Raw genomic sequence first — 13,109 nt, 5'->3', positions numbered from 1 at the left:
AAGGTCAGTGCCTCTTCACCAGCCAATCTGCAGCACCGAGCAGCTGACCATTCCTAGCTGGCTGCAAAAGCACTAGCCTCAGTCAGTCCTGCTCCTAGAGCCTTATATCCCTTCAGATTCTTGGGGTCTTAGGGAAGCCAGTTCTCTCTCGCAGTCCCAGCGGGTTCCACATCTGGGAGCCTCTCACACATCACAGACTGCTGCTGAGACACCCCGTCACCAGAGTCCAGAGCTCTCGGCCCTGTCATGAGGCTGAGCAAGCGCCGTGTTCCTCTCGGCTCTTAGCAAGCCAGCAAGTAGACAGGGAGGCAGCATACAGTAGACTTTTTGTTCTGAATCTTTTTGCATAACTATTGTTTTTGTCAAGAACATCCATCCATTGATCCCTTTTCTAACAGCCTTATCCAATTCATTGTCACAGAGGGGCTGGAACATAACCCTTCAAGCGATGGGCACCAGGCAGGACACACAGACACAAGCACACACACTCTCACATCGGCCAGTTCTCCCAGAGCCCAGCTAAGCTACCAGAATGTCTTTGGACTGTGGAAGTTAACCAGCGCAACCAGAGGAAACCTACGTGAATTTGGGGAGAACATGCAAACTCCACACAGACAGCCCCCTCGGTCTGGAATTGAACCCAGGGCCCCAGCAATGCTGAGACCCCACCACTGTGCTGTCCTTGTCCAGAAGAATGAACTACAGACACTACTGCCGTTTACAGATGAAAACAAATACAAAAACACTGTGGGATTCAGTTGCATAGGAAGCAGCATGAACTTGCTGACACGGGAGACCTCTCACCTGCGCCCACAGTGTTCTAGAAGTCGACAGAGTTTTGAAACGTTGCTAAATCCCCACTTCCCCTTTCTGAGAGTCTGTCGGTTTGCCTGGTGTCTCCCCCTCACACTGTGTCCTGCCGAGCTGCGCACGGCCATGCTGCTGTGGAGTCTCCTGGCTCTTCCGCTGTGTGAGTACCCAGATCCGTCTGCGTCTGCGTGTGTGTGTACCCCGATCCGTCTGCGTCCGCGTGCGTGTGTGTGTAACCCGATCCGTCTGCGTCCGCGTGCGTGTTTGTGTACCCCGATCCGTCTGCGTGCGTGTGTGTGTACCCCGATCCGTCTGCGTCCGCGTGTTTGTGTGTGAGTACCCCGATCCGTCTGCATGCGTGTGTCCGTGTGTGTGTGTAAGAGAGTACCCCGATCCGTGTGTGTGTGTACCCCGATCCGCCTGCGCGTATGTGTGTACCCCGATCCGTCTGCGTGTGTGTGTGTGAGTACCCCGATCCGTCTGCATACGTGTGTTCGTGTGTGTGTGTAAGAGAGTTCCCCGATCCGTGGATGTGTGTACCCCGATTCGCCTGCGCGTGTGTGTGAGTACCCCGATCCGTGTGCGTGCGTGTGTGTGTGAGTACCCCGATCCGTCTGCGTGTGTGTGCGACTACCCCGATCCGTCTGCGTGCGTGTGTGTGTGCTCACGTTCAGACAGGAAAGCCAGATCGACAGCGAAGTCCCTGTGTGTAAACCGGCTGCTCTGCTGCTCTGCAAGGATGTGAGCAAGGCAGGCATTTCGAGGCTGTAAGAGAGATAAGAAATCTTCTTATCTGACACCACCCTGGATCACAGCTTCTTGCTCCTCTCTGGCACTGATTCAGAAATGCGTTCTCCAGCGAGCTGCAATTGAAGGTTATTGAAGGAAATTGAGTTGTTATTGAACAGTTAGTTCAATAAAGGATTAGTCCACCATGCCTAGTTAGTCTGGGGGGTGGGTTAGGAAGGGAGAGAGCCATGTGGTCCTTGAGGAGCCAGATTGCAGAGCTCCAAACCATCCAAGTCTGACTCTCAACTTGACCATGATTCTGCACACAGACAGCATCAACATTCATGGTGTGGTGTCAGGCTGAAGCAGGGCTTGCTCTTGAAATCACCAAAATAGGGGGCATGCAGGAGGATACGAGACTGAGCATGACACTGCATTCACAGACTGGACCGCCCCCAGACACAGCCGGGTCAGTCTGCAGGTCCGGTTCTGGACACTGCATTCACAGACTGGACCACCCCCAGACACAGCCGGGTCAGTCTGCAGGTCCGGTTCTGGACACTGCATTCACAGACTGGACCACCCCCAGACACAGCCGGGTCAGTCTGCAGGTCCGGTTCTGGACACTGCATTCGCAGACTGGACCACCCCCAGACACAGCCGGGTCAGTCTGCAGGTCCGGTTCTGGACACTGCATTCGCAGACTGGACCACCCCCAGACACAGCCGGGTCAGTCTGCAGGTCCGGTTCTGGACACTGCATTCGCAGACTGGACCACCCCCAGACACAGCCGGGTCAGTCTGCAGGTCCGGTTCTGGACACTGCATTCGCAGACTGGACCACCCCCAGACACAGCCGGGTCAGTCTGCAGGTCCGGTTCTGGACACTGCATTCGCAGACTGGACCACCCCCAGACACAGCCGGGTCAGTCTGCAGGTCCGGTTCTGGACACTGCATTCGCAGACTGGACCACCCCCAGACACAGCCGGGTCAGTCTGCAGGTCCGGTTCTGGACACTGCATTCGCAGACTGGACCACCCCCAGACACAGCCGGGTCAGTCTGCAGGTCCGGTTCAGAGAAACACAACCGCTTGTTTGAGGAAACACAGCTAAAAGCTTCACAGCTGAAATCAACACTGTGGTAAAAAATTCTGAGGAATGGTTAATTCTGAAAACTTAGCAGCTTTTCTAGCAAAATGTGAGTTGACAGTGAGCAGTAAATGTGAACGTTCGCATGACTGATTTCTGCCTGTCATGTCAGCAAGTTTTCACAGAATCACTTAAGGATCAGTCTGTCTTTCAGACGAAACACCAATCTGACTCTGCTGATGGAATTCCAGCTCTTTTCCAAGGGAAGGAGGGATAGTTCTTCAGGGGCACATCCATGAGCCAGGGGGAAATCCCTGTTGATCTCAGGATGCTTTTAAATTCACCGTTTTTAAAAATGGGGATAAAGCAGACTGTGGGAATTACAGAGCTATCCCCCTCCTGTCCACAACCAGCAAAACACTCTCCTGCATGCTAGCAAACCAGCTGCTGCCTGTCAGAGGAAATATTCCAGAGTCACAGTGTGGCCGGTGCCCATCCAGAGGTACAGCTGAGCTGATCTTACAGCACGGCGGCTTCAGCAAGGAAGGGAATGACATCAACCTCTCTACATGGTGACCACTGGTTTGAGCACAGCTTTTGACTCTGTGGACATTCATGCCGTCTGGCAGGTACTGTCAAAACCTGACACACCTGAAGAAGGCTCTACAGCCGGTACACACTGTAACGCATACGGCCGCCACTGCAGGTTGTGTGAGCCGGCTGACCAGCGCGGTGATGTCACCGCCCTTCCCTGTGAATAGCAGGGACCCCAGCTGTTGGGTTGAGGGGAGATTTGCCTTTAGCTCAATGGGCCGGGTCTCTGTTGAGTGATGCCGGAGGCCCGGGTTCGAGTTCCCGACGGTGGGGGGCCGTGCTGAGGCGGCAGCGGCGAGGACGCATACCCATGTGAACCCGAGAGCGCTACAATAGTGTTTCTGTTTTCAGCCAGAATAAACCTGTACCTGTTCCTTTGCAGCCTGTGCAGGCTGACGCAGCTCCCTGCTGTCAAACCGGGGCAGGACAGCAGCAGTGTTTAGTGGCAGTGGGACAGAGAGGAGAAACTGGGCTTGAACAGGGAAGCACTGTGGTTTGCTGTTTGCTGTCATTGCAGCCACTCTCCACCCCACAGGCCCAAGGGAGACAAACCCTTTCCAGGACGGACAGGCCACTCTTCAACCTGAACAGGTTTAAGGCGAGAAGCAAAGTTCCCAGAACCTCCATCATGGAGCTGCAATATGTACAGCTGCAGCACTCAGAGGCAGATCTTCAATGTGTCTTTGACACCTCTAAAAAAGCATACAAGCTCCTTGGTCTCAAGGTGAACATTAGAAACACCCAAATCCTTTATCAACATGCATCTCGCACTGCTCCACAAATCCTTCACTCTCACTTCGGCAAGAGCACTCTTGGAAGTGTCACTTCTGCCAGCTCAAGTTCACGTTTATCGTGTAGGTACAGTGCCCAAGGACAATGACATGCTTGCTCGCACATTTCCATCACAAATGACATCATGACGGGTGACAAGCTTTACAGCAGATGACATAAAAGGAGACATAACTTTGACAGAAAATAACAGAACAAATGACATGGCGAATTGTTGGAGACAGGAAAATGGTAGCACCGATACTTTTAGGCAGCACTCAGCAGTGGTGTGTAAAATGCAAGTGTTTTGAGTTCAGTGTGAAAACAGGGGTTTAAGTGGGGTTTAAGTGGGGTGGGAGGATTTAAGAGGTGGAGTTTAGGAGTCTTACAGCTGTGGGGTAGAAGCTTTCTTTGAACCTAGAGGCCCAGGCTTTTATACTCCTACATCTTCTGCCAGAGAAAAGTGCTTTCCCAGGGAGGGTTTGATCCTTGATTGTCATAGTCATCTCTTTCTTGTACTCGTTTCACCTTTGTCTGTGATCAGACTTACAATGGTGGTGTCGTCAGCAAGCTTAAATATTGAGCTGGACCAGAGCTCTGACCCAGTCAGACCAGTCTTCTGACCAGAGCTCTGACCCAGTCTCAGACCAGTCTTCTGACCAGGCCTCTGACCCAGTCAGACCAGTCTTCTGACCAGAGCTCTGACCCAGTCTCAGACAAGTCTTCTGACCAGAGCTCTGACCCAGTCAGACCAGTCTTCTGACCAGAGCTCTGACCCAGTCAGACCAGTCTTCTGACCAGGCCTCTGACCCAGTCAGACCAGTCTTCTGACCAGAGCTCTGACCCAGTCTCAGACCAGTCTTCTGACCAGAGCTCTGACCCAGTCTCAGACCAGTCTTCTGACCAGAGCTCTGACCCAGTCAGACCAGTCTTCTGACCAGGCCTCTGACCCAGTCAGACCAGTCTTCTGACCAGGTGTGTCTCCTCCCTCTCTGCAGGTGTCTCCGAGCCGCCCTCGCTGCAGGTGAGCTCTCGCCTGGTCAGCCCGAATGGCGGCGTTCTCGCCGTCTGCACCTCCCCGGTACAAGCCGCGGGGGCCAGCTGCCGTTTCTACAGCGACGGAGAGGAGGTCCGGACGGAGCGGTGCTGCTCGTGCTACGTGACGGGCGGGCAGCTGCTCCGTGGCCGTGACGTGGGGATCAGGACCGAGGTCACCCTGCGCTGTGCCGGCCCGCTCCAGGGCCCCGACCCGGACTACAGCCACCCCGTCAGCGTGGAGGTGTTCGGTAAGAGCCCAGCCAGCCGCGCTCCGTGACGCCTCCTCACAGGCCACAGGCGTGCCAACGTGTGCTGCCCCCTGTCCTGCTCCCCGCAGAGCCCACCGGCAGGCCTGTGATCACAGCGAGCCAGGCCGAGCTGCGGGACGCCAGCACACTGACGGTGACGTGCTCGGAGTCCCCCTCCCTGCCAGCGAGCCACTGCAACCTGTACTGCATCGCCGCGGCCCGGCTGGGCTCAACAGAGTACAGGAACGGGACCTGCAGATTCACGCTGACCCAAAGACACCTGCGAGACTGCTTGTCTCTGTCACCGCAGCTGAGCTGTGACCTGAGCCTGACAGTGGGAGGACAGATCACCCGTTCCCAGCAGAGCCTCGCTGCCACTGTGCAGCTAATCTGTGAGTCCCCGTCACTCTGTACCGGTGCACTGGATTTCTGATCTGTGAGTCCCCGTCACTCTGTACCAGAGCACTGGATTTCTGATCTGTGTGTCCCCGTCACTCTGTACCGGTGCACTGGATTTCTGATCTGTGTGTCCCCGTCACTCTGTACCAGAGCACTGGATTTCTGATCTGTGTGTCCCCGTCACTCTGTACCGGTGCACTGGAATTCTGATCTGTGTGTCCCTGTCACTCTGTACCGGTGCACTGGATTTCTGATCTGTGTGTCCCCGTCACTCTGTACTGGTGCACTGGATTTCTGATCTGTGTGTCCCCGTCACTCTGTACCGGTGCACTGGAATTCTGATCTGTGTGTCCCTGTCACTCTGTACTGGAGCACTGGATTTCTGATCTGTGTGTCCCCGTCACTCTGTACCGGTGCACTTGATTTCTGATCTTTGTGTCCCCGTCACTCTGTACTGGAGCACTGGATTTCTGATCTGTGTGTCCCTGTCACTCTGTACCAGAGCACTGGATTTCTGATCTGTGCGTCCCCATCACTCTGTACCGGTGCACTGGATTTCTGATCTGTGTGTCCCTGTCACTCTGTACCAGAGCACTGGATTTCTGATCTGTGCGTCCCCATCACTCTGTACCGGTGCACTGGATTTCTGATCTGTGTGTCCCTGTCACTCTGTACCAGAGCACTGGATTTCTGATCTGTGCATCCCCATCACTCTGTACCGGTGCACTGGATTTCTGATCTGTGTGTCCCTGTCACTCTGTACCAGAGCACTGGATTTCTGATCTGTGCGTCCCCGTTACTCTGTACCAGTGCACTGGATTTCTGATCAATGCATCCCCGTTACTCTGTACCGGTGCACTGGATTTCTGAGCTGTGTGTCCCTGTCACTCTGTACCGGTGCACTGGATTTCTGATCTCTGTGTCCCTGTCACTCTGTACCAGTGCACTGGATTTCTGATCTGTGAGTCCCCATAACTCTGTACCAATGCACTGGATTTCTGATCTGTGTGTCCACATAACTCTGTACCGGTGCACTGGATTTCTGATCTGTGTGTCCCTGTCACTCTGTACTGGTGCACTGGATTTCTGATCTGTGAGTCCCCATAGCTCTGTACCAATGCACTGGATTTCTGATCTGTGTGTCCCCATAACTCTGTACTGGTGCACTGGATTTCTGATCTGTGTGTCCCCGTCACTCTGTACCGGTGCACTGGATTTCTGATCTGTGCGTCCCCGTTACTCTGTACCAGAGCACTGGATTTCTGATCTGTGTGTCCCCATAACTCTGTACCGGTGCACTGGATTTCTGATCTGTGTGTCCCTGTCACTCTGTACTGGTGCACTGGATTTCTGATCTGTGCGTCCCCGTTACTCTGTACCAGAGCACTGGATTTCTGATCTGTGTGTCCCCGTCGCTCTGTACCGGTGCACTGGATTTCTGATCTGTGTGTCCCAGTCACTCTGTACCGGTGCACTGGATTTCTGATCTGTGTGTCCCCGTCACTCTGTACCAGAGCACTGGATTTCTGATCTGTGTGTCCCTGTCACTCTGTACTGGTGCACTGGATTTCTGATCTGTGTGTCCCTGTCACTCTGTACCGGTGCGCTGGATTTCTGATCTGTGTGTCCCCGTCACTCTGTACCGGTGCACTGGATTTCTGATCTGTGTGTCCCCGTCACTCTGTACCGGTGCACTGGATTTCTGATCTGTGTGTCCCCATAACTCTGTACTGGTGCACTGGATTTCTGATCTGTGTGTCCCCATAACTCTGTACCGGTGCACTGGATTTCTTATCTGTGTGTCCCAGTCACTCTGTACCGGTGCACTGTTATAACACAGTGTTTAGTGATGATAGAACGTTGTTACAGCACAGTGCTTAGTGATGAATGTGTGTTGTTATAACACAGTGCTTAGTGATGAATGTGTGTTGTTATAACACAGTGCTTAGTGATGATAGGACGTTGTTACAGCACAGTGCTTAGTGATGAATGTGTGTTGTTATAACACAGTGCTTAGTGATGAATGTGTGTTGTTATAACACAGTGCTTAGTGATGAATGTGTGTTGTTATAACACAGTGCTTAGTGATGAATGTGTGTTGTTATAACACAGTGCTAAGTGATGAAAGGGTGCTGTTCGAGTGCAGTATAGAGGTGGAAGGGTGCTGTCCTGTCACACAGTTCAGTGATGGGTGCAGCTGTAGTGCAGTCTGACTGTGTCTGTCTCTCCATGCTCACTTCCTGTCCCCTCAGTGCCCCCCAGTATCTCTGTTGGCAGCAGCGGTGCTGACGGCCAGGCAGTGTGGGTGAGATGCAGGGTGCCCCTCATCCTGCAGGGGGCGATGTTCCATCTGCATCGTGACGGGACCTGGCCAAGTGTGGACTGGAAAGAGGGGGTGACATCACAAAATGGGAGCTGGGTGCTCTTTGATGCGGAGAGAAGTCACGCCTCTGTGAAATACTCCTGCCGCTATATACATGACAACAGGGAGTCCCCAATGAGTGAGCTGGTCCAGTTCACTGCAGGCAAGGACAGAACCTCCGTCAATCTTGAGCATAAACAGGCCAGTCCACCCGTTCAGCGCAACTGAAGTTTCGGAGCTGCCTGATCTGAGTACCTGCTCCTTTGACAACATGACCACATGGCTGGCAGCTTGTTCCAGACCCCCACAACCCTTTGGGCCTCCTGTTCTCAGGCTGAAAGGCACTTCCACGCAGTTTCTTCTTGGGTCCTCTGGTTCATGGTACCCTGTTGGTTTTGAAGAAACTAGTGTCAGTGTCTTTGAGGGTTGTGAATACTTGTATCAGGTCCCCTAGTAGTTTTCTCTGTTCAAGACCAAAGAGGTTGAGCCTGGGACTGCAGGGTCATTAACCTGCCATCCATCCCATTGTTCCAGGATCCAATCAACGTCTTGTACAGTTTCTGCGAAACCCTGCAGCTCACAGAGCACAGCTGTGCCAAATTGACCAAACGTAACCTTCAATTGCAGTGCAATCGTTCTGCTGCGTGATCATCTGCGTCAGGCCACTCTTCTGTCACTCAGTTCAGTGGTGATGGGATGCTGCTACCTGTCATCTTCATGTAACAGAGCTCCAGGAAAGAGACTTTGAACTCTTTCAGTTACTTTACAGCCAGTACGGACCTTTGCGCCACTGCTCAGTGATCAGAAACATGTGATCAGAGACACACTATCAAAGACCATGCAATCAGAGGTCTCAGACTCCAACTCTGTCACATAGAAGAAATGAGCCAGATATACAGCCTCTAATTGCTTGTGCAATTTGGTGGTTATTTCTATGAAGTACTATGCACTTCTGTAGAGAATCCCATTACTCAAAACTAACAACTGATGTTGTGTGGATTGATTTTTTCATCTGTAATTGTCACTGCCTTTCATCTCTGTTCTCAGACAGTGAGAGTCTGGTGTGGCGTCACATCCTGTCTGTTCTCATCTCTCTGCTGACCCTAGCTGTTCTGCTGGAGTTCTGGTATTCACTCTTTCACCAGGTAGACCCGGGGCAGAGTGAGTACAGCCATTCACCCGGACAGTACAGACACTAAAACAGTACCATAAGTGGAACCATCAGTGACTCAATGTGCTCAATAGAGTCCATCACAGCCAGTACTGAGAGTGCGCTCACTACAGACTACAGCACAGCCAGTACTGAGAGTGCGCTCACTACAGACTACAGCACAGCCAGTACTGATGGTCCGCTCACTACAGACTACAGCACAGCCAGTACTGAGAGTGCGCTCACTACAGACTACAGCACAGCCAGTACTGACAGTGCGCTCACTACAGACTACAGCACAGCCAGTACTGAGAGTGCGCTCACTACAGACTACAGCACAGCCAGTACTGAGAGTGCGCTCACTACAGACTACAGCACAGCCAGTACTGAGAGTGCGCTCACTACAGACTACAGCACAGCGAGTACTGAGAGTGCGCTCACTGCAGACTACAGCACAGCGAGTACTGAGAGTGCGCTCACTACAGACTACAGCACAGCCAGTACTGAGAGTGCGCTCACTACAGACTACAGCACAGCCAGTACTGAGAGTGCGCTCACTACAGACTACAGCACAGCCAGTACTGAGAGTGCGCTCACTACAGACTACAGCACAGCGAGTACTGAGAGTGCGCTCACTACAGACTACAGCACAGCCAGTACTGAGAGTGCGCTCACTACAGACTACAGCACAGCCAGTACTGAGAGTGCGCTCACTACAGACTACAGCACAGCCAGTACTGAGAGTGCACTCACTACAGACTACAGCACAGCGAGTACTGATGGTCCGCTCACTACAGACTACAGCACAGCCAGTACTGAGAGTGCGCTCACTACAGACTACAGCACAGCCAGTACTGATGGTCCGCTCACTACAGACTACAGCACAGCCACTACTGACAGTGCGCTCACTACAGACTACAGCACAGCCAGTACTGAGAGTGCGCTCACTACACAGTACAGCACAGCCAGTACTGAGAGTGCGCTCACTACAGACTACAGCACAGCCAGTACTGAGAGTGCGCTCACTACAGACTACAGCACAGCCAGTACTGAGAGTGCGCTCACTACAGACTACAGCACAGCCAGTACTGAGAGTGCGCTCACTACAGACTACAGCACAGCCAGTACTGAGAGTGCGCTCACTACAGACTACAGCACAGCCAGTACTGAGAGTGCGCTCACTACAGACTACAGCACAGCCAGTACTGAGAGTGCGCTCACTACAGACTACAGCACAGCCAGTACTGAGATTGCGCTCACTACAGACTACAGCACAGCCAGTACTGAGAGTGCGCTCACTACACAGAACAGCACAGCCAGTACTGAGAGTGCGTTCACTACAGACTACAGCACAGCCAGTACTGACAGTGCGCTCACTACAGACTACAGCACAGCCAGTACTGAGAGTGCGCTCACTACAGACTACAGCACAGCGAGTACTGAGAGTGCGCTCACTACAGACTACAGCACAGCCAGTACTGACGGTGCGCTCACTACAGACTACAGCACAGCCAGTACTGACAGTGCGCTCACTACAGACTACAGCACAGCCAGTACTGACAGTGCGCTCACTACAGACTACAGCACAGCCAGTACTGAGAGTGCGCTCACTACAGACTACAGCACAGCCAGTACTGATGGTCCGCTCACTACAGACTACAGCACAGCCAGTACTGAGAGTGCGCTCACTACAGACTACAGCACAGCCAGTACTGAGAGTGCGCTCACTACAGACTACAGCACAGCCAGTACTGAGAGTGCGCTCACTACAGACTACAGCACAGCCAGTACTGAGAGTGCGCTCACTACAGACTACAGCACAGCCAGTACTGAGAGTGCGCTCACTACAGACTACAGCACAGCCAGTACTGACGGTGCGCTCACTACAGACTACAGCACAGCCAGTACTGAGAGTGCGCTCACTACAGACTACAGCACAGCCAGTACTGAGAGTGCGCTCACTACAGACTACAGCACAGCCAGTACTGACAGTGCGCTCACTACAGACTACAGCACAGCCAGTACTGAGAGTGCGCTCACTACAGACTACAGCACAGCCAGTACTGAGAGTGCGCTCACTACAGACTACAGCACAGCCAGTACTGAGAGTGCGCTCACTACAGACTACAGCACAGCCAGTACTGAGAGTGCGCTCACTATAGACTACAGCACAGCCAGTACTGAGAGTGCGCTCACTACAGACTACAGCACAGCCAGTACTGAGAGTGCGCTCACTACACAGAACAGCACAGCCAGTACTGAGAGTGCGCTCACTACAGACTACAGCACAGCCAGTACTGAGAGTGCGCTCACTACAGACTACAGCACAGCCAGTACTGAGAGTGCGCTCACTACAGACTACAGCACAGCCAGTACTGAGAGTGCGCTCACTACAGACTACAGCACAGCCAGTACTGAGAGTGCGCTCACTACAGACTACAGCACAGCCAGTACTGAGAGTGCGCTCACTACAGACTACAGCACAGCCAGTACTGAGAGTGCGCTCACTACAGACTACAGCACAGCCAGTACTGAGAGTGCGCTCACTACAGACTACAGCACAGCCAGTACTGACAGTGCGCTCACTACAGACTACAGCACAGCCAGTACTGAGAGTGCGCTCACTACAGACTACAGCACAGCCAGTACTGACAGTGCGCTCACTACAGACTACAGCACAGCCAGTACTGACAGTGCGCTCACTACAGACTACAGCACAGCCAGTACTGAGAGTGCGCTCACTACAGACTACAGCACAGCCAGTACTGACGGTGCGCTCACTACAGACTACAGCACAGCCAGTACTGAGAGTGCGCTCACTACAGACTACAGCACAGCCAGTACTGAGAGTGCGCTCACTACAGACTACAGCACAGCCAGTACTGACAGTGCGCTCACTACAGACTACAGCACAGCCAGTACTGAGAGTGCGCTCACTACAGACTACAGCACAGCCAGTACTGAGAGTGCGTTCACTGCACAGTACAGTGAAGAGACAGGTGCTGTTTCAGAGGGCAGGAGAAGGCTGTTTTCACTCCCAGAAGCACCGAGCCAGTCTGTCCTGCTCTCCGCACTGTCAGGCCTGCTGAGCCTCCGCTCTCCCCCCAGGTGAGCCGGACACCTCGGCCCTGGAGCACGACTCGGAGGGAGAGGCGACCTTATGACAGAACACCTGGACCCACTGACCCCGAGTGACCCCCGCTCTGCCCTCAGCCCTCCTGATCATCCCCTGCCGGCCACAGCACCTCACAGCTGAGCCAAACGCCGAGAGACTGAGGGAAATAGGCAGGAACAGAGCCAACAAGGTCATGGGGAAAAGAGCTACCCAGAGCAGAAAACACTGCACTTTAAACTCAGGTATAAAATACTTTGCTCAGCAAGAAAGGACTGTCCATAACATTTCCGTTATTCTGATGACATTGCATTGTTAAAAATAAAGGTACTGATACTGTCATGGGGATGTGTGATCCATTTTTAATAATCTTCTATGAATAACTCTAGCCATGGGACAATTTCTATCACTGCTTTTGCTGACTCTGCTATTTCTAAATAAAGGTTTGAGCATGATAATATTCTTCCTCTGTGTCTGTATGCGATATGTGTGATGGCAGGTCTCCTCTGAATCCTCCGTTTAATTTCTCCTCCACTGCTGCTCCTGCCCGGAGTCGTGCAGTGAAATGATGAAACAACAGAGAGAGGAGATAAAGATAAGATCACTTTATTGGCCGTATACAATTTCTTGTATGAGGATTTTGTCTTCTCACATACCCCAACTTGCTCTCCATGAAACACAGGAGCAGTTGGGGTGAAGGGCCTTGCTCAGGGCCCAACAGAGTAGGATTCCTCTGCCGGCCACAGGATATAAACCGGTAACCTTCACCCACAGGCGCAGATCCTGAGCTACAGAGCCACCGCCCCGCCA

The 13,109-nt window shown here is 53.0% G+C and overlaps 1 protein-coding gene across 1 annotated transcript; it reads left to right on the top strand.

The window, feature by feature from the left end:
* Nucleotides 1-781: 781 nt before the first annotated feature.
* LOC148673862 (uncharacterized) lies at nt 782-12,762 on the top strand. Its single transcript, XM_088630772.1, has 6 exons — nt 782-970; nt 4,989-5,276; nt 5,366-5,668; nt 7,928-8,200; nt 9,085-9,198; nt 12,296-12,762. Exons 1-6 carry the CDS (start codon nt 937-939, stop codon nt 12,349-12,351), a joined length of 1,068 nt encoding a protein of 355 aa, XP_088486898.1. The 5' UTR covers nt 782-936; the 3' UTR covers nt 12,352-12,762.
* The last annotated feature ends 347 nt before the right edge of the window (nt 12,763-13,109 follow it).

Source organism: Lepisosteus platostomus, chromosome 4, assembly GCF_059453375.1.
Source record: "Lepisosteus platostomus isolate fLepPlt1 chromosome 4, fLepPlt1.hap1, whole genome shotgun sequence".
Taxonomy (NCBI): domain Eukaryota; kingdom Metazoa; phylum Chordata; class Actinopteri; order Semionotiformes; family Lepisosteidae; genus Lepisosteus; species Lepisosteus platostomus.
The sequence above is the reverse complement of the archived record's forward strand: the minus strand, read 5'-3'. Positions and strand labels throughout refer to the sequence as shown.

Excerpts from the sequence above, each read along its gene's own strand:
- LOC148673862 (XM_088630772.1), top strand. The coding sequence starts at position 937 with ATGCTGCTGTGGAGTCTCCTGGCTCTTCCGCTGT. Across the intron at positions 5,277-5,365 it reads CGTCAGCGTGGAGGTGTTCG|AGCCCACCGGCAGGCCTGTG; the intron begins GTAAGAGCCCAG and ends TGCTCCCCGCAG. Across the intron at positions 8,201-9,084 it reads GCTGGTCCAGTTCACTGCAG|ACAGTGAGAGTCTGGTGTGG; the intron begins GCAAGGACAGAA and ends CTCTGTTCTCAG.